Below are 22,136 nucleotides of genomic sequence, written 5' to 3'. Positions count from 1 at the left end.
ATCCAAAAGTTTAATCTGATCGGTCTGTAAGATTTAATAATATTTTCTTTGATAATTTTTAGTAGGTGTTTGTTTATTCTATTTTTTTTTACTGTTGTTTACTTATTTATTTCATTAATGTATGCAATTATGATTGAAAGATCAACTTAGTAAAAATTGAAAAGATAATGGATCTAAAAAAATATTTATCTTTTAATTTTGTATATATTGTTTATGTTAGTTTGAATTAGGTGTATGATAACAATATTAATTAAATATTCTTATTTTAAAACAACTTGGTAAATAAAATCTTATTGATTAACCATGTATCTCCTAAAAAAGGTTCTTTGCCATTATCAGAAAGATTTAATAATGTTAGCTTACTTTTAAAAAAAATAAAAGATATGTTTGATTACGAATTCCTTTTGCTGTTGAATAAATTAAATAATTAATTTCTATTTGTATAAAAAAAAACTATTTTATACAGCAAATGAGCTCATAGCGCCCTCGGTTTAGGAAAGAAAACGTGTCGATAATCTATAAGCCTAATACAGCAATTACTTTTGCAATTATCAAACCACCAACGAATCCGGTACGAGGATGGCCTTTTCCTACACTTGCTCGACTACATTATCATCTTACTCGCTATTAACAGCCGACGCTTGTCCATAACAGTCTTCCGCCCCGTCTCATAGATTCTCTAACAGTGGTCCAAAAACCAAGGTTACAGTTGTCCATTCGAGAAAGCGAGTATAGTAAGTTTATGTACTCGGAGAAAAAGGGAAAGAAGTGTGAAATAGAAAACAGCCAAGTGGTTTTAGTTTAAGAAAGAAACCAGTTTAAGGTTTCCATATAAAGACTCTGCTGTCTTAATATTTGTTTAGTTTTCAGCCTTTTATTTTTCCTGCTTTCCTCTTCCAGCCTAAACTCAAAACAAGTAAGTTTTATTTTTAATTTTTCCTTTTTTTGTTTCTTTTCTTTTTTTGGATTTTTTCCTATGTTATTTTTCTACACATCTTCAGCCCTAATCCATTTTCAGTCTTTTTTCTTGTTGTTTTGAAATTTTTAGCTTGGGTTTGACTTAAATTTTGAGTCTTTCTGTTGAAATTTAGTGAAAGCTGTTTTTTCTGAGATGTGTTCTTGGATCTAGGAAATGGGGAGAGGAAAAATAGTGATTCGAAGGATCGATAATTCGACGAGCAGGCAAGTTACTTTCTCCAAAAGAAGAAATGGATTGTTGAAGAAAGCTAAGGAACTTTCAATCCTGTGTGATGCTGAAGTTGGAGTCATTATTTTTTCCAGTACTGGGAAGCTCTATGATTATGCAAGTTCTAGGTCAGATTTCTATCTCTAATCAATATATAAGATTACTTAGAGTTTAATACATGTTTAAATTTTATATAATCAAGTAAAAAATGAGAAACAATTTAATGTTTTAACTGAAAATATATGAATAAAGTATACAACTTGGTTAAGTTTAGCATGTGATATTCAGATAATTAGGGTAAAGATGGTCAGATTAGTCAGATTGTTATTTAAACTAGTTCATATATTATTAGTATCTGCAGATGAAGTCTTTTCCTTTGGTTAAATAATTACCCCTAATTTACACAAGAAGATATTTATTCATTGTCGATCTTATTGGTCGAGTGTATTACTCCCGCGAGTATTATAAACATTTGTTTTTCATTTAGGTTTATCTCTAATCTTAAATGTGCTTTTCAAAAGTTTTATGTTTAATCAAAGTGCTTTATTGTCTGAGTTTTTTTACTGAGAAATAAGCTAACTAAGAATGATTAACTGTTAATCTATTGGCTTTTATAGTACTGATTAATTTCCAAGTAACGAAGAAGTAAGTTGTTGAGAAACCGATGAAATATGTCTGGAATATTTAAACATTTTGACCAGTAATCATGTGTTATGGTTGTTTATCCAATAGTACATCAAATATTAATTGTTCTTTAGTGGTTATTGAACTTTTGTCTCAATCTAAATATGGTGAATGACTACTAAAACTTTTCTTAAAAAGCTCTAATTAAGTAGTATTTGCATCTCATTTTACAGTTTATCTATGTAATCAAGCTTATTAAAGAGAAAAGGCCACTTCTGGTAAGGGCATAGATGACTTGTGATTAACCATTTAGTACTGTTGAAGATATATCACTGAGATATACTTGTATTCTTTTGTGTATATGTATATATATATGATCTTCAGCTTGTATACAAATTAAGGTATCCTTCATTGCCATTTATGAGAGCTTGCGAAATCAGATAACTGGATCGAGTGCAATAGACCGGGCCGATGAAAAAAAAAGACATACATTTCATTAAGAAATGATTGGTTAAGATGAAATTAATCTTATTTTCATTGCTAAGGTCCGGTGGATCGGGATCATAATAGAGCTTCTCTAGTATTTGACAAGACTTGTTATTTTGGCTCATAAAATTCAATCCGGATTCTGTGTTTTCTTTTTCCCAAATCTTGACTGTTCTTTGACGATTTTATTCACAACATGCAATGTTAAAGAGGGTTATATTTTGTGTGAAATTAAAAAAAAAAAAAGAAAAATAAGTTAGGGGCACAAATTAATGTGCTAAAGTTGAAATAAAAATTGTGTCATGAGTAGGTTTGCTAAGGAAGATATGAGAAATGGCAATGAGGGATACCATTGTATTACTTGTATACAATACAAGCTGAGATGTACAAGATATGGAGATCTAAACATACAATATTAAGCTGAACATCTAACAAAACAGATAGTACAATCAAGAATGACATATATAAGAAAAATGGGATAAGTCCAGTTTTTTATTTTAATAGCATTAACAACCACATGACAATCACTTTGAACCTCGATATGGGTACTCTTTGCGATATAACCAGTTCAATACCTCCCGGATAGCCAATGTCCCAGTAGACAGCAAAATGAATTAAAAGCAGTCTTATACCTTATTTGCTGCTTTTACCCTTAAAAACAAGAAACGAGTGTCAAAACTAATTGCATAACAATACCTTTTATCTTTTCCATCAAAAACCATATCTATGGTCTCATCTTATTTTGATTAACTTGAACTTTATTATATGTAACAACCTACTTCAATACCATGTAGATATTGTCGATTTTGGATCAAATCTCATAGTACTCACACTTTTAAAACATATCTACATTTATTGAAACACATCACATCGCAGTTTATAGCCTAACACCTTTCTCTCAATTTTTCGATGTAAGATTCGGTTTATCTTTCCTCCCACAATCCCTTAGAGTTGTTACTTACTCAAACCTTCTATCGTGGCGTCCCTCTCAAGACCGTATTCAACCCGTATTAATATCACAGAAAAATTCTCACACTACACTACCCTCAAATCAATATCATACCACTCCCCACCATTAAAATTACATGGATGAATTAAAATTTACATCGCATTGCATTGCATTTCAATGATCATCACTTTCTTTGATTTCATAAGAGATACAAACACAAAATTACAACTATATAGCCTATGTGTATGTTGAACAAAAGTCTTAATATATTAGGAATCAGACCAGCGAAAATTTTAGTAAGTTCAATTATTATTTTTCTGGAAATGTGGAAAGAATCTTTTAGGGTTGTTAAACAGATTAACATTAAAAGCAACAGCAGCATAAAACAGTAAACAAAATTACCCTTGAAGTATGATTTAATGTGGAAGTCTTCCAATTCCAATGTTGTTTCCTTGAATATTAATAAATCAATTACTTGATAAAATACACATACTATAAAATAAAAACTAGGGCTTTGAGTGAAACCTAATAATATAAATCAAAAGAAGCCTTTGTGAACAAACAACTTCTGCATAACTCCCATGTTCTTCATGGCATGTAATATAGCATGATGACTTAGAACCTTTTGTGAACAAGCAACTTCTGATCTGGCAACTTCAATGCCTAGAAAGTATTTATACGACCTAAGTCCTTAATAGTGAAAACTTGATGAAGAATTTTTTTGACTTCAAGGATCTGATGTCCAGGAGAACTTTATAACTAATGTATGTCATCTATGTAAATGACAAGAAAAGTTGGACCATAACTTGTATCTTCCCTAATGAATTTGAATGATCATAGTTTGATCTTCTGAAACCAAAACTAACCAGTGTACTAGAAATTTCCTTGTGCCAATGTGTGCATGCCTGCTTTAGTCCATATAAAGACTTGATTAATTTGCAAACTTTCCCTTAAGGAAATTTATCATATCTAGCAAGAGGTGTTAAAATACGTTGTCTTCCAATGAACCATGCAAGTATGCATTATTTACATCTATTTGGTGAATAATCACTGATTTGTTGAAGCAATATCCAATGTTACTCTAACAGTCCCATTCTTAGCCACAAGGCTAAAAGATTCATGATAATAAACTCATTGGATCTGATTGTAACCTTTAGCCAGTGACCTGGTGACGCATCAAGAATATCACAAACGTTAACAAACGTTGATCACGAACGAATACCCGTTAATCAACTTTCAAATTTCAAAGAATTCTGGAAAAGGCCAAATAGTATTATGGAATGTCAAAAGTTGTCTCCTACATTTGTAAAATGCTTCTTAAATAGCAAGATGACTGTTTTCTACGCAATATGAAAAAACTTAGCTAGATATTACAAAGAAACCCAAAAAAATAGTAAATTGCATTTTCGGAGGCCTAACGAATGAATTCGGCCAAAAAAGACCAACCACAATGCAATGATGTGATTCATTTTGGATGGCCCGTTTCCACCCAAATAGGCTCTGAAAACTCAAAAAAAAAAAAAAAAAAACCCGAAACTAAAAAAGACTCAGAAATTTCTAAACTGCCACTAAATTAAAATTTAGCAAATTGTTTCAAGAACTTGCGAGTCAATTCTTCAGCCGCATCACCTGGCCTTGAAACTTCTAGTTCACCATTGGGTTTGAATTTCACTCTAAGAACTCCTTTGGAGTCTATGGTTTTCTTGTTTGGTAGCAAGGAAATAGACTCCCAAAGTATTATTCTTCTCTAATGCTTCAAGCTCGTCTTTCATAGCTTTTACCCATCTAGGATCCTAACAAACTTCTATAAAACTTTTTGGTTCCTTAGTTTCAGATATGTTGGAAATGAAGGAAGTGTGATTAAAAGAGAAAGATCATATATTTGGAAGCTCTACATAAGTATCAACTTTGCACACAAAGTATTCTAACCTTGTAAGCTTCTTGCTAACGCTGCTAGATGTCCTTCTATTTTCAGAGTTATGAGACTCAGTCTCAACAGGAATAGATGTTGGAAAAGAAGTCCTAGAAGGAATAACTTTGGAAGTATGTGAAATCGGGAGTAAAAGGTTTTTGTAGTAATGCTTCTATGATACCATCTACCACCTTTTTGCCAGTAATAGAAAAAGGAAAAGTAGTTTCTTCAAACAATACATCCCTTGACACTTGTATCTTCTTTGTCTATAAATTCAACACCTTATAACCCTTCCCCCCTTTAGAAAAACCTATAAATCAACAAGATGTGTTCTAAGAGGAAATGTATCGTTATAAGGTATCACCAAAAATATGGAACTTTGTATAATCTGGTGCTTTGCCACATAATAGATCAAAATGGAACACTTTGGTTGGAAAATCATTAACAATAGCATTAGAGAAAAATATAGCTTCCCCCTAATACTTTATAAGTAATGAAGATTGAAATAGTAGAGCTTTAGCAATTTTGAGCAACTGCCTATGTTTTCTCTCAACTATAACATTGAGGAAGTGCATGATCTTTTAATGCAATATACCTTTGGATTGAAAATGAATTATACACCTTGTATTGTTGTGTCAATACAATGTGATGGGGGAAAGTGTTGTAGGAAAAAGTTGATTGTGGGAAAAAGTCAAGAAATAAAAAATAAAAAATATAGATATTGTGTTATATTGAAAGTTAAGACTATTTTTATGTAAAAAAATAATAATATCAGTTTTTCTCCTAAGTTGTAAAAGTTGCTTTCTCTAAAAGCTACAAATTATAGCTGTAGTTTTTCCAGAAAGGCAATTTTGTATTTACCAAACGCTGCTTGTAACTGGAAAAACTGCTTTTAGGTTATGGGAAAACAATGTCAAATTGCTCAATATAACCTACTAGGGGGAGGGTGTTGGATGTTGTGGGAAAATATTGATGGGTGTTTGGTAAAAACAAAATAAAAGTTCTAAAAGTCAAAGAAATAACAAATATATAATATTAAGTTATATTAAAAGTTATGATTATTTTTGTAAAAAAAGAAATTAATATCAGCTTTCTTGATAACTTGTGACACTTATGTTCCCTAAAAGTTGCAAATTGTAGCTTTTCCTAAAAAACAGCTTTCTCAACTTTTAAGGAAACCAAATTTTCATTTACCATATGCTGCTTTTAGGACCTGAAAAAAGCAATGTTAAATACGTACTTAGTATTTATTGTCACTTCTAACTTGTTTCATTTCTACCCAAAACTGTTTTTCTATCATGTTAATAAAATTTTCAATAGCATTAAAGACCTATGTTTCATATATGTTGTACAAAATGACCCAAGTGGCCCTAGTAAAATGATCAACTAAAGAAAATAGTTATCACATGTATGTATATGGAAATATTTGATAAGGACCCTAAACATCTAAGTTGTAGTTCGTGTGTTGTAGTTCATGAATTAAGACCTCATTTCGTATGCCGTAATAAGTGTTGTAATGGAATGTCCATTATGATGTTCATTACCAAACATGGATTAGGTATATTGTTTTTGTTGTAATGGAATCCCAATTACACTACTCAATTTTCCCTTACAAACTTATGGGCCTTATACAAAAAATAGACATCAATTCTCATTACTATTAGCCCTTTTATTTTTATTATTAATACTTATTATCCACAATTCTTATTAAACGGCAAAACAGAAAACGAGAAAAACACGAAGAACAAGGAAAAATGAAAATGGAAAAAGTGGAAAAACTTGAAAAACACAAAAAAATGAGAAAAAAATATGAAACACGAAAAATTAAAAAAATGAGAAACAAACGTGAAAAATAGGAAAAACATAAAAATATGAAAAATGAAAAAACGTGAAAACACAAAAAAAACAAAAAAACGGGAAATACGAACAAAATTAACAAATATAAAACTGCAAAGGTTAGCCACACAATTATATAAACATAGTGAATGACCAAATGAATTTGGTCATCTACCGTTAGATCCAAGCTTATTAAATCTAAGCATGGTTTGAATTTCTACCACATGATTCTAATAAGCTTGAATCTAACGGTGGATGACCAAATTCATTTGGTCATTCAGGATCCAGGTGAGCACTACTGTATATAAACATCCTAATCTTCCTATGCAGATATATCCTTTTCTTTTTGTATAAGCATACAACTAAATTAATCGTATATATTTTTTTTTGTGGTTTTTTATAGTTACAAATACATGATTAAAGCTATAAAAAGGTGAGAATAAATAACATAAATTCACTAGTTTGGTTACATATATATTAGTACCAAAATTCACTAGGTTGGATAATTAATTGAATAAAAAATGTTACATATAATATTTTCATGTCGTAATATTTGTTATTCAATCCTTTTTTTTTAGTTTTATCTTTTTCGTATTTTTTTACGAATGTTTTCTGTATTTTTACGTTTTTCTCATTTTTTTTTGTTTTTCGTTAATTTTAATTGTATGAATAAAATTTTATAACTATATTTAACGCAGCAAATATTACTATTGTAATAATAATTAGATTTCATTAATTATTTACAATTTATCAATCAAATGGTCATTCACATAACAATTTTGATTACATTAGAACTTTCATTGTTACATTGTAATGTAATAAAAGGGCCTAGGTGGAAAAGGAAGCCTATGATGTTTTGCTCTTGGACAGACTTGAATCTGCCTTATTTATAGTAATATTGGGCACTTCATCTTAAACATACGCCCCAATCTTGGAACCTAAAACACTTTGCAAGGCTGAAGAGGAGAAAGAATTGTAATTTACACTTATTTTGCTTACGTTGTACTACATTGATTTCTCTATTTGTAAATCCAGGAAAAAAAATTCTTTTTTTTCTTTTTTTATCTTTTCCCTAATTATAATCTAAATAGAAAAAGAAACTAAGAGCATGTCCAAGAGACTCTTAGTGAGCTCTCTAAAAATAATATTAAGAGTGGTTAAGATATATCATCTCAGAGACTCATCCATAATAAATTACTAATAAAAAATGAAGTTAGGAGGTACTAAGAGGTGGAGAGAGATGATGGAAAGACTCTTAGTGATTTGAGGAGCCACTAAGAGGCTGTTGGAGCTGATTTTTTATTCTCCCTCTTCAAATTTTAACTTAAGAGCCAATTGAAGAGGCTGTTGGAGATGCTCTAATGGAGTAAAATAGGAAGTTACAAAACTACTGCAATCTAACTATTGCAAGCAAAGTATTTATTTTTGTAACAATAGTAAATCTACAAGTTGATAGGAGATGGGGTTAAACACATAATTGAACATAATAAAGCTCGTGGTTTCAAAATATTAACTCATATAATATATATTCTTATATCAACTGTATTTCTATCTTTCTTTATGAGTAAAACAGGAAGTTACAAAACTACAAATTAATATAATGAGACTGAACACATTCATCTCAATAAGTAAAATGAATACTTGCACAAACATCCTATATCTTATATTCGATGATATATGCTTGTAAAATGGCATATATGACATGCAGAATCATAATATTTATTTTTACTTTGTTGCCATTTCAGTATGAACACAATTATTGAACGGTACAACAAGCAGAAAGAGGAAAGTAATCAGCTGGTGCATCCAGCTTCAGAACTCAAAGTACGTAATTACTTCTTTTTCTCTGCTTTTAAATAAATTCCAAGTTTCCCAGTTTCCATAATTTTCTCTGAGATTTGCGAAACCCGCAACTTCCGTAGTCTGTCAGAATTAGCAAACAGAAACACAATAAAAATAGCAGGCCATTAGCCATCAAATGAAGGTTTCACATAGTGAAGGTGTTGTATTAATTAGATGCATCAAGTCACAAACTGTAAAATGTGTCTTGAGAGTCAAATATTGACCCATGTATCTTTAGTTTATGATCATATTACATCCTGGAGCTCGGTCAATGAATTTACATGAAAGAAATAGAAATAGCAATAGTTGCAGAATGTGCTTAATCAAGAAATATTTTTCAAATATATCATTGAATCTTGAGTCTGTTTAAGTAGGCATGCTACCGTATTCTCCCCCATTGGTGAATTTTCTTTCAAATACTTGACTGGCCTGTTAAGAGGTTATGTGCACAGTTGGGTTCGTAGTTGAGCTTAGTAACATAGTGATGGTTGTCTTTTTCCTTCATAACCTTATTGGTTTCAGTCCATGTTATCATGGAATCTACTGAACTAAAAGATCGAGCTAATAGTTAAGACCAAATCATAGATCTTTTATTAATCTCTGACACACCTCCACACGCAAATACCCTTTGAGCTTGTAGCGTGCACAACACATGCCCATATCCTACCATGTGTTTTTAATTCCACGATTAATGAGGTTGCAAGGACTCGAACCCTCGACCGTTAAGGCCAAATCTTAGATCTTATATTAATTTCTGACAGATGTAACCGATATTTGATCTCAATATTGACCCATTCTCGGTCAGATGTAACCTAGTGCGAAACTGATTACCGACGCAAGCAAGAGCAGTTAGGCAGTTACTTCTCCCATAAGGAGTTATGTAGCTCTCCAAATAAACAATATGAGACATTTAACACATGTTGACCCTTTCTTCTGTTGTATCAATTATCATTTCAACAATCAACTTGATATCTATACTATCTAATATTGTCGTAAAGCCTTCCTCCCTTTCCTTAAGTTAATAAAAAAAGCAGTTTTTTTTGTTCGAACATTGTAAGAACCTTTCTGAAAGACTGTCCAGAAGTACAACCTGTAAAAATAACAAGTTCTGGTGAATAAAGATCCTTGAAATGGTTGAGGATACTATTATGGACAGACTTGCGTGGACCTCTAGATATCAACCAAAACATGTAATCAGTGGAAGGAAACTCGCTTCATCTGTCATTCATGCCTGATAATCCCCTCTCCCGAACCCAAATGAGCCCCTTAAAGCCTATGCCAAGCCTTCTAGACGTTTTTTTTTGTAACATCATACCCCAATCTTACGTAGATATTGTTTGCTTTGGCCAAAATCCAACTTTCACTGCTTTAAAATGCAACTGTATGTTATGGATTCTTATCTTACTAATAAGCCACAGTCTCTTTTTCATCATTTCCAACATGGCATTCAGTTCATTCCTAACCATCATCATGCTTTAGGGCAGATTCAGGCCTTCTACTTCGGCGCCACCCATTCCGAACATGGTCCTTACATTCTTACCTGTTTGTCTCATACTAGCTTGATGGCTCGAGAGCTGTCATATCACAGGAGGTGGCAATTTCGTGTTTCGTGTCAAAATCATGTTATCTCATATATATGAACCATATGTTATAAATGTTAGAAAATTTATTTTCATGTCAATCGTGTGTTAGTCGGGTTGTCTCTGTAAATCGTGTTTTCGTGTCAGAAATTGCCAATCCTATTTCACGATACCAACCAAATATGATTGTCATCAATAATCAAACGATATGGGACTCCAGATATCTATGAAAGGTAAATCTATCTATAGATTATTTATACCAGCCAGGAAAGACATAGGCCATTGAGGAAAAGAAAAATAGGGGCAACTACAAGCCGAAAGAAAAGATGATCTTGTCAGGAGCAAGTAGGGAATATCTAAATCAGTTTTTCAACTGAAAGCTCAAGTCACCAGCAGATGATATCCAATATCCGCTCCATTCCACCGTCAAATTTCAGCTTGAAATCTCCTGCCTCTCTGCTGTCAGAAGCACTATCAAAATCTCTGAAACCCTTCTCATTTCATATGGTCAAGTAGTAGCAACATTTAACAGAAAAGGGCATACAAATAGCATAGTTTACTGCATTAAAAGGATATGACTCAAAAGTGTCAAATGAAGGTTGATTCAGAGAGAAATGCAAACTTGGAGCAACAGATATTTGCACACGAAGTTTATAGACGTATCTAAACATGGAGGACATTGCCCAGAATATATCTTACAAAGATCTAAAATGAACTTGTAGCCGATACTGAATCACAAAGATCTAAAATGAACCACAGATGTTCATCTGACTCCTATTGTTAAGCTAAGATTAAGTATCACAAGGTTTGTAACTCGAGTACGAGTTACAGATCTTAAAATCTCCTGTTACTCGCTAGCAATGCTACACGAGCTTTAACCTGAAAAATCTTGCCATTAACAGAATCCTATGTTGCACGGACACGGACAGGGACACAGAAATGGATATGGACATAGAAACGGACACGGGAAAGGTTATTTCTAAAACATAACCTTTATAAAATAGAGAGACCGACATGAAACGGACACTGACATGGACACGAAACGTAGAAATGCTACTAACTTGAAGTGTCTGTGCTAACATAGAATCTATTCAGTATATGATACCTGTAAACATAAGCTTCCCCCTTTACATATTTGTAGGCAAAATGTCCTTGGCCTCTATAAATTCGAACATCTAATGCTTTTCATGAGTAAATGCCATATGAACTAATGTATAATAACTTCTTCCTGGAGTAACCAAGTTCACTAACAAATGTTTCTGACGGCAGCCTGCAGGTTCTCTGCTGTGACATGATATAGATCTCCAATGCAATTTTCCTCAATCATTGACAGAACATGAGTTCTTGGATCTAACTCAACCACCTCGTTAGATGTCCTAATCAATCACTCAACAATATTAGGTCAGTATGTGAATCCTTTAAGAACTTATACCAATTTAAGCATCATTTCTTACGTATAGGTGTTGCACAACACATTTTCAAACCAGTTGTAAGTAGCAGTCAAGGAAACAAACAATCGTACGGAGGAGAGTTTGGCAACAGGGGAAACTATCTCTAAATATTCGATGCCATAAGTATGAGCATAACTTTTGCAACCAAGTGAGCTTTCAGCCGAGCAATAGAACCATCGGGGTTGAATTTGACACTGAACACCCATGGACAACAAATAGCATGTTTGTGATACAAAAGAGACACAAGATCTCAAGTATGATTTGTTCAAAAGTATGCATTTTTTCTTGCATTGCTTTAAGCCATCCAAGATGATTCAGTGCTTCAGAGAGGGAGGGAGGAAGGAACAAAAACAGAATCTAAAGAGGCCATAAAAGAATTGGAGCAAGGTGGTAACACATCATAACATACAAATGAAAAAATTGGGTAAGTGCATTGGCGAGTACCTTTTTATTGAGGGATAGGAAGGTGAAGGCTAGGAGTTGAAGATGGGGAAGGATCTGGAGACGAATCATGAGAGGAAACACTAGCAACTGGAGCACAAGAAGTTGCAGTACTTGAGTGACAACGCATCAGAAATAAACTTGACGTACAACCGGTTTGCAAGGAACATAAACCACCTCCTCACTTACAGTATAAACAAGATAATCATCGTCAAAAGAACTTGACTAATTAACAGAAAAAGTTGATACCAAACCATAGAAAGAACTTGACACTAGTCCGAGGATAACCCACAAAGATGCACATGATTTGGGATCAAGTTTGGAGACTTGTGGTTGTGTGTCTTGAACAAAACAAGTACACCTAAGAACACGATGTGTGGGTGGAAACAAAGAAGATGAGGAAAAAAGAAGGGAATATGAAATCTGACCGTTAAGGATTGAAGAGGGTATTCGGTTGATAAGAAAATAGGCACTCGAAATCGCATCTATCCAAAAAGCTTTGGGAACATACATATGAAACAACAGTGCTCGAGCAACTTCTAGTAAGTGAAAATTCTTATGTTCAGTCACATTGTTTTGCTGAGGGGTAACGATGAAAGAAATGTGATGAATAGTACAATACTGGGAAAGATATGACTGGGAATTGCTAGATACATATTCTTTAGAATAGTCACTTTGTAAAATATAATTAGATTTGTTAAATTGTTGGCGAATCTCAGTATGAAAGGCACAAAAGATAGTAAACAATTCTGAAAGATATTTTATAGGATAAAGCCAAGTAACATAAGAATAATCATCCACAAAGTTTACAAAATAACGAAAACCAAGTTTGGAGACAACAAGACACGGGCCCCATACATCAGTGTGCACCAAATAAAAGAATGACTTGATATGCTTATTGATTCGATGCCGATACAAATCTTTATGATGCTTAGCAAATTGACAAGCTTCACACTCTAGAGTAGAACTCTGCAGAAGACTGGGATGTAACTTCAGCAAAACGGAAAACAAAGGATGATCAAATTCACAGTGAAGTTGTAAAAGAGACTAGCTTGTGCAGGCAATGGATCTCAACACTTGTCCATAAGTTGAATCAAGAGCATACAATCCATTCACCAAGCTCCCTCTACCAATCATTTTCTTCGTCCCATGATCCTAAAAAAGACAATGGGTAGGATAACACAACATTTAAGAGTCTTAGTAAGTTGGCTGACAGATAACAAGTTTAGAGGAAAATTAGGTAAGCACAAAACAAATGATAAAGGAATAGTAGATGTTGGGCGAGCGGTCCCTTGTCCAATTACAGAAACAGTTGAGCCATTGGCTAACATAACAGATAAAAAAAATTGACCGGGTGTTGAAAAGAGGAAAGAATACATGTATTGCCAGTCATATGGTCTGTAGAACCAAAGTCAATGACCCAACTACGAGAGGAGGTGGATAGACATCTAGCATGATTGCCTCTATCAGCCAAAGTGGAGGTTGAGGTTGATGGTTGTTCTACATCACAAGTCACAGATAATTGTTGAACCAGAGAAACCACATCTGCATAATAGTGATGGAGGATGGGTTTGGTACGATTGCACCTTGAGTTGCTATATTTGCAGATCTCTTGGGAGCATTCTGTCCCGAGTACTAGGGCAGTTTACCTTGCAATTTCCAACAATTTTTCTTGACATGCCCTTCTCCCTCACTATGATAACAAGTAAGTGGGGAAGTACAGTTGCCACTAGGAAGAGTAGTGTCTCCATCTTTACGACCTTGACTAGCATTACTTACCAATACGAGTGTGTTAGAGGACAACGTACCAGAAGCCATTATGACATCTCTACAAACGTTAAGTAAACAAGAATAGACTTCCACGAAAGATAGGAGTGTCCCACTAGTCAATAGTTGTGTACGCGCCATATCATAATTAAGACATAAGCCCGTCAGAAAGCTCTTAACAACAACTTGATCCTTCTATGCTTGCATTTATTTCATATCAGGCACAATAGGAAACATAATGTTCTCTTCTTCATATGCCTGCTTCACTTTAGTATAATATTGCAGAAGAGATTGATTTTTTTGTTCTATATGATAAATCTTTAACAATAACATATGAAGATGAGACATAAACTTTTTGTTAGCATACAGAAACTTCAGATATTCACATAATTCCTTGACAGCCTCACAATGAGTCACAACATCATGAACAATGGGACCGAGAGTGCTTTGAATTTGATTAAACCGTTTATAATCCTCCATTAACCATTTCTTTCGAGCATCAACATTTATTTTAGATGGGGGATTACGAGTTAAATGGTTTTCTAAGTCATCACTATTGATAAACCTACGAATGGTTTGTTGCCACTGAGTATAGTTTTGACTCCCAATTAATTTTCTATCCGTAATTTTAGAAAAGACTAAAGTGAGTTTAGTGACAATTTTCTTTTCACTTCCCTCTGCAATTGAACTAATAAGGTAATTTTCCTTTTTTAAATAGCATTACTATACTCAAATCCCAAACAATACACTTAAATCCCACAATTAAACACAATAGACAACAGAAGCCAAGAGAGAGTCGGATGCAAAAGGAAGACTTTCCTAACAAAGGCGATGTACAGGGTGGTCGAAAATGATATTCTGATGCCGAAATAGCCAACCGGAGTCGAAGAGGAGGCATCACGAGTTGGAATGTGAGGACGTCGGAGAATGAGACAAGCGGTGCGTGGGGAGAACATGCTACAAGAACGACAATGAAATTCTAGGGAGGAGTTGGTCGGAGGCAGAGGATATAGATGGGAGGAGTGGTGAAATAAATTGAAGTCTTGAAATACACTCAAGAGACCCAACCCTATGAAATACTACCCACAAAACAAAACTAAAAAATTTATTCCAGAAAACCTAAAGCTCTGATACCATGTAAATTCTCTATATATGGTATTTCTATAATCTTTATCTTACATGAACACACACATATATATACATCTGAAATTACCCCTAATGGCAGTGAGACAACTCTACCCTACAAGCAGCCTAGACACCTTTACCAGATACATTTACCTTAAAAGCAACCTAAATATGTTGTAACAGATCTTCTACAGTCTACAACATATTATACATTAATTACACAATATAAGAAAAGTTCAATGACTTCATAAAAACAAAATGAAGTTGAGTGACCTTTAACTTCAGTGACCGTCAATGCAATTTAGCCATAAAATTGAGAATGGTGACAACATCCATATTTAGAATAGTCCTTAGCTCCTAGGCCAACGAATCTGAGAACTTTAACTTCATTCAGTGGAAACATCCCTTCAGAGGACGTATTATTTCTCCTTCGTCTAAATGGTTCTTGGCTTTTTAAACTTGTCAATGTTATTTTTAATTACCATGATAATCGTCTAATTTACTCCATTCTAATAAGGTTGGATTAGCATATTCTTGGTTCTAGTTAACGAATAGACTAGGAATTAATTCAGCTAAATAGAGTTATCCAATGGCTATAGACCAGTTGCACTCTCATACAGTTAGAGTGAATCCAATGAATTGGAATAAATTTAGGGCGTTAAAGATTCCACCAAAGATAAAAAAATATTATTTATGGAGGAAAAAATTATTTGCAACATATGCCTCTACAGTGAAGGCCAAGGTTAATTTTATTGGATGGTTTTTAAATTTGATGCACTTTGTTTCTCTTGAGAAAATAGGTGAATTAATGTTTGCTTTTGGAGCATTTGGTGTCATCGAAATAAAGCAATGTGGGAAGCTAAGAGGGTCCTATCTAGGTGGTTTGTTTAAAACACAGTTTAATGGCATATGGCACAAAGTATAATAAGTAGAAGTTCCTTGGTTCTATCTCAATTTGTACAAAGGTGGCGGAAACCTGTGGCAGGTAGGAATTACTATAATGTAGATCTAGACGCTGGGATTTTTTGGGAGGAGGGACACTACTCTTTGGATTTTCTTCTCCGAGATCACAATTGCGTTTAACAACAATTAATGCCACTTTTCAATGGTGGTTCAAGTCAACTACATAAAAAATCATGGCTATTCGTGAAGATCTAAGTTGGTTAAAGAATAAAGGCCACCTATACAATTTATTTGTCTTATTGTTGTCAATGTTATTAACAATCTTGCACCAGATATATCTTATTTCTCTGAGATAGTTAATGGTTGTGTTTCTTTCTTAAAAGATCTAGTATATCGCTCTATTTCTTTTGTTAAATATCCAGCGAGTTTGGATGCTCATTTCTTAGATCGAGCAGTCATTGCTAGGTCTACACGGGGAGGGTGGACATGTTCATCTCTGGTTCTTACCGATGTTCTTTCTTTTAATTTTTCTTAATAAGATTTTTCAATCTAGCTAGCCTATTGGTGTGCTGACGTAGTCCGCAAAGACCTTATAATTAGGGTGTGCCATGTATTATTATTATTATTGTTATTAAGCTAAATAAGCTCCAATACCATGTTGCAATTTTTATGAGCTAATCATCCATTGGTCAATGAGATGTGGGAGATTGCAAGTCTATTATTCGCTCCGAGTTCGTCCATGAATGATGTAGGCTTCCTCTATTTGATTCTGCTTGACTAAAAGATGGTTGATGTAATTTTACAACTCTTCACTATGCTAATAAGTTGTTCATTGTAATCTTTCCATGTTGGAGTTTTCTCTTTCTTTGTTAACAACAAATCATGGAAGGAAAAGTGAACTTCTTGGTTTGTTAGCAGCTACTTTCATCGAGCTCCAAAAAGAAAGAAAAGATAATCCAATAACTTTTGACGATTTGAAGATGGCGATGGTGATGGAGTCGGTGCTGCAACACAAGGTAAAATCATTCAATGGCTTTTTAGGTCGTTCCGCGGTTGGAAAACAAGCTCTTATGCGCCTTCCGGTGGGACGTTAGAAAAAGACTTGCATCTTCGGGATTGGATTGACATCGGGAAAGCGTACCGGATATTTATGCGACAGTTGTGGTTTCATGAACCTTCTCACCCTCAATTACATTGACCCTTGCTTCTTTCATTTACAAAAAAAAAGGACTTTCCTAAATGCGGGAGAAGGGAACCCTCTCTGTCTAGTCTAAGAGGTTATCGAGCGTCAGGCTAGTTATTTCCCTTCTTTGAAGAGAAAAAGTTCAAGACATCGGACCAATGCACGCGTGGGGCTAGGGTGAATAAGCAAAATAAAGCCTAGTAGTCTATAAATTATCATTATTACAAATAAGAAAAATGTCTATTTCATAGGAGTCTAAGTGCCTACCCGCCAAGCCTTCTCTAAAAGGACTGCATTGGGGAAAGCGTTAGTTGCTTTCTTAGAAGAAAAGGAAGAGCCTGGTATGAAAGAAAGCTAGAACTCCGCTATTCGTGAAGCTCTAAATTAGATATAGAATAATGGTTACCTATACAATTTGATTATCTTATTATTGTCAATGCTATTAGCAATCATGCTTCGGATATATCATATTTCTTTGAGAATTTTGATGATTGTGTTTCTTTCATAAAAGATCTAGTAGATGGTTCAGTTTCTTTTCTTAAACATGGATGCTCATTTCTTAGCTTGAATAATCATTAGTTCTGTGCACTGAGAGTAGGCATGTCCATCTCCAATTCTTATAGATGTTCTTTCTTCTGGTTTTCCTCAATAAGCCTTTTCAATCTATCTAGCTAACCTAGTCCACCAAGACACTTTTTATTGTTAAGCTAAATAATCTCTAATACCATGTTGGATATTTTATGAGTTGATTATTACCCATGGGTCAATGAGATGTGGGAGGTTGTAAGTCTATTATTCGCTCGATATTGGTCATAAATTATGTAGGATTCCTCCATGTGATTGTGCTTGACCAAGAGATGACTGGTATCATTTGACAACTCTTCACCATATAAATAAGTTGTTCCTTGTAATCTTTCCATGTTGAAACTTGCACTTTCTTTATTAACTCTATATGATGCCTTGCCTTCCATTTTTTATCCTTTAGTTTCTTTATTCTTTTTTAGCTTCAAATTTGTCAAGGAACCACCTGAAATATAATCAACGAATGAGGTTGTCAGGATTTGAAATCTCGACCACTTGGTCTAAGAGACTCTAATACCATGTCAAAGAACCACTTGAACCAAAAGCTTAAGGTGATAGTTAAGGCCAACAATAGCTTTTATTATTATCTCTAACAAATTCCGACAAGCAAAAAATCTCCTTACACTTGCTTTTATATTTTTCTAATTTCTTTTCCTCACTCATTTCTTAGAGCTAAGATAATTGTTTAATAATTCTAACACTAGGTTAGCTTTATTTTTGAAGTCATTAAATTAATACTAGGCATGTCGTTATTTTGATGATGATTCTACCGTGTTCTTATAGTTTTGGCAAAACGAGGCTACAAGCTTGAGGAAGGAATTACAATACTTGCAAGAATGCAATAGGTACAATCAATCACCAAGTAATTAGCAGAGTCCAAAAATGTGAAGCTAATGATAATGATATTTATAATTTCATCCTAATTGAAGAACAATTAACTCTCAAAATATTCTTATGCATTTTCCATTGCCATGATTTTTTCCTGAATATGATATATAATAGTCAATATAGCAAAGAATGCAATACTAATTTGCAATCATAATGCATTTAAGTGAGTTATAACAACCTAGCATGATTAGGCATTTGTTGTTCAATGTGACTATATATCTATTGGATATTAGTTATTCCAACTAGAATATAATTTGTTCCACTACCAAATCTAGTGAGCTAAAACAATTTGAGATCTCCAACAAGCAAGCCTAATGCTTAGTGGTGCTACATTGCTAATATGCCATTCTTTTTTTTAGTACACAACTTTAAATAGATTCTTTAGTTCACGAATACTCTTGACTATATAAACTTTCAAAAGAACTTCCTAATAAGCTTATTAATACCCAATAACAAAGGTTCTAAAACGGTTGATATTTTTGGTGAAGCCACATTAGATTTTCTGATCTGAAGCATCTGATGATGTTAGTCACAGAAACCATAATACTTAATAGCCATACCTTAAAAAGTATATGATCGATGTCCAAATTATGATTTTGCAATTTAGGTTTTCTTATTTAGCATTCCAATATACTGAAGAAAACTCCAAACTATTGACCCTAACATGATTTACTGCCTCAAGTGTATTCCAATTATGGTATCAAAGCAAACACAACAGATTCTTTGTCGACTGCAATGAAATTATTGACTTTATAAGACATATAAGAAACATCAAAGATAGGAAAATAGCTATTTCTAAAATGAAATGGACTTCCAAACTTAGGCCAGCCTGTAGTAACATATGTATCTCAATATACATATCTCCTCTAAAGAATAGTAAGTTGTGATGTTACTTCCAATAAGATACCTTTTCCAATATATAAAAGAACTTAACAAAATCAAAGAAGACATATTGATGTTAAAACTAGCTTTCTCACATGGACTACGAGTCACTTAAGGGTTCTACACTAGGAATATATTGTAAAACTATAAATGAGTACTGACCATGCATATCTCAAATCACCCATATCTTTTACAAGAATATAAAAGCTTCTCATGGAATGTTTGGTAGCATATAACCTATTAGTTTTGACATATGCAGACACCTGATGGGAGAAGAACTTTCTGGTTTAAGTGCCACAGACCTACAAAATTTAGAAAATCAACTAGAGATGAGTCTAAAAGGTGTTCGAATGAGAAAGGTAATGAAATCCATCAATAAACAAATATATTCAGGTTGCTCTTTTTTGTGCAAATATATTACATCCGTATTTGTTAATAGATCTTTTTGTTTCTGCAGGACCAAATGTTAATTGATGAAATCAAAGAACTAAACAGAAAGGTTTGGCTCAAATACTAGAAATGAACATCTTGTAGAGTTCTTGTTTCCAAACTCTAATTTTGATTATTTTGCAGGGGAATCACATTTATGAAGAAAATACGAAATTGCATAAGAAAGTAGATCTCATCAGTCAAGAAAATGCAGAATTGCGTAAGAAGGTATTCCTCTGGGCACCATATGTATCTAAATCATATATATATAATTCGCCAACTAATTGACTCTAAACTCAACTCTTTTTATCAAGTAGGGACCTATTTTCAACTATTATATTAAGAATGTCCCCTGCATTAGTAGATTTAACGAATAAAGTTAAAGATCACATGAGCAAACCAAGATTGGCCATTAAGATATAAAACCTGACATGATACCTATGATATCAGGTTCATGGAGGAAGAGATGTGAGTCAAGCAAACAAATTCCACTCACCATACATTTTAAGTAATGGCTATGACTTGCATGCCCCAATTAATCTACAACTGAGCCAACCACAACCTATTACCAACGAAGCACCACCAAAGTCAATGAAACTGGGGTAAGTTATCTTGTCACTATTGAGAAATACTTTTCTTGAGCAACTGACTAAATTTATTTTTGAAACTATTCAACAGATTACGACTGCAATAACATATCATTAAACGTCATCATAAGGTACCAGTTATCTACCGATTAACTTGCACCGGTGTTGCAAAATTCAAATTCTCAAAATGACATTTGTATGCCATCTATAGGAAATGTCTTCCAGAAGAATGGCAATTGTCCATGGCATGTTATATTCTATAAATTAGACTTTAGATTTTATTTTATGTAAATTATTGGCTGGATCAAACTTATGCAATAATGGAAAAGGTTTTGATATGATCCAAGGTACAACTCCTATTTTAAAAATTTAGAGTGCCTAATGAATTTGAACTGCTTATTCATAATGTTAGATCCATACATATATAGTGAAAATTAACAACATTTCTAAACTTCTCATCTTAATAATCTTGAGTTCCTTCTAGAAACTCACATTTACAGGGCATGCATTTAGTAGAAATTCAAGTAAAGAAAACATGCATGATTCCTCATTCCACTCAATTTCTCTAAATTTATCTAAATGTTTCAAAAATTTAACTCAATTTCTCTCTAAATTCCTCTTAATCTTTCTAAATCCCCTACATCTCTATAAATCCCCTCAACCCTCTCCATCTCTTTAAATCCTCTCAATTCCAATCAATTTCATTCTTATTCCTAAATCGTATTCCTAATCTTGAATCCTAAACTGTTAGTATATTAATCGAAGTGTTAATTATAAATCATAAAATCTGAATTTCTACGACTTAAATCCTAAACTTGAAGATATATATATATATATATATATATATATATATATATATATATATATATAACGACTCAGGCGAGGCTTCTCTTACTATATTACAAAAATAAAAAGTTAGTAAAGGCACAAGAGGCAAAAGTAAAGGAACATTTGAAGCTACTTACAAGAAAATGTTGAAAGATAGAGGGCTTCTGAACATCAGCTAACGTTTGTAGAGAGCCGCCCGCTCCACCCTCATTGATGTTTAAGGCACCTGATTTTTGCCTCTTGGAAAGAGGCGTACCCTCTTCAACCTTAGATGTTGGTTGCTTATCCTTAGCCTTAGCGGCTCTCATCCTCTTGCGCCTCTCTGCATATACATTGGTTGCATTAGCTTTTCCCCTGCAAAGGGACATATGGAAAATTTGTCAAAAATGAGGAAGAATGATATTACCTTCCCCAAACTACTGATAGGTGATATAGCGGATCGAGTCTTCTTCCCTCACAGCCAATAGGATGTCTTTTATAATGAATTCAAGAGCTTCAATATATGACCAAGAGCCACTCTTCACGGATCACAGAAGGGCCAGCATATCTGCCTCTTGAAGATTTAGGTTGTATTTCAAGCCACGACCCTTAGGTTTGGGATTCTAGTTCTATGAGTTAACAAACCCAAGAGATACGCCCACCATTTCCTTAATAA

The 22,136-nt window shown here is 33.6% G+C and overlaps 1 protein-coding gene across 2 annotated transcripts; it reads left to right on the top strand.

Moving 5' to 3' along the window:
* Positions 1 to 861: 861 nt before the first annotated feature.
* LOC136226800 (MADS-box transcription factor 23) lies at positions 862 to 20,991 on the top strand. 2 transcript variants are annotated; one of them, XM_066015456.1, is made up of 9 exons: positions 862 to 916; positions 1,130 to 1,314; positions 8,739 to 8,817; positions 18,651 to 18,712; positions 19,897 to 19,996; positions 20,095 to 20,136; positions 20,211 to 20,294; positions 20,517 to 20,668; positions 20,745 to 20,991. In XM_066015456.1, exons 2-9 carry the CDS (start codon positions 1,133 to 1,135, stop codon positions 20,758 to 20,760), a joined length of 717 nt encoding a protein of 238 aa, XP_065871528.1. In that variant the 5' UTR covers positions 862 to 916; positions 1,130 to 1,132; the 3' UTR covers positions 20,761 to 20,991. The 2 variants fall into 2 exon arrangements, with proteins under 2 accessions (XP_065871528.1, XP_065871527.1); XM_066015455.1 differs by having other exon boundaries at positions 20,077 to 20,136.
* Positions 20,992 to 22,136: the final 1,145 nt, after the last annotated feature.

Source organism: Euphorbia lathyris, chromosome 4 (genome assembly GCF_963576675.1).
Source record: "Euphorbia lathyris chromosome 4, ddEupLath1.1, whole genome shotgun sequence".
NCBI lineage: Eukaryota > Viridiplantae > Streptophyta > Magnoliopsida > Malpighiales > Euphorbiaceae > Euphorbia > Euphorbia lathyris.
The sequence above is the reverse complement of the archived record's forward strand: the minus strand, read 5'-3'. Positions and strand labels throughout refer to the sequence as shown.

Excerpts from the sequence above, each read along its gene's own strand:
- LOC136226800 (XM_066015455.1), top strand. The coding sequence starts at position 1,133 with ATGGGGAGAGGAAAAATAGTGATTCGAAGGATCGATAATTCGACGAGC. Across the intron at positions 19,997-20,076 it reads AAGGTGTTCGAATGAGAAAG|ATCTTTTTGTTTCTGCAGGA; the intron begins GTAATGAAATCC and ends ATTTGTTAATAG. Across the intron at positions 20,295-20,516 it reads ATGCAGAATTGCGTAAGAAG|GTTCATGGAGGAAGAGATGT; the intron begins GTATTCCTCTGG and ends CTATGATATCAG.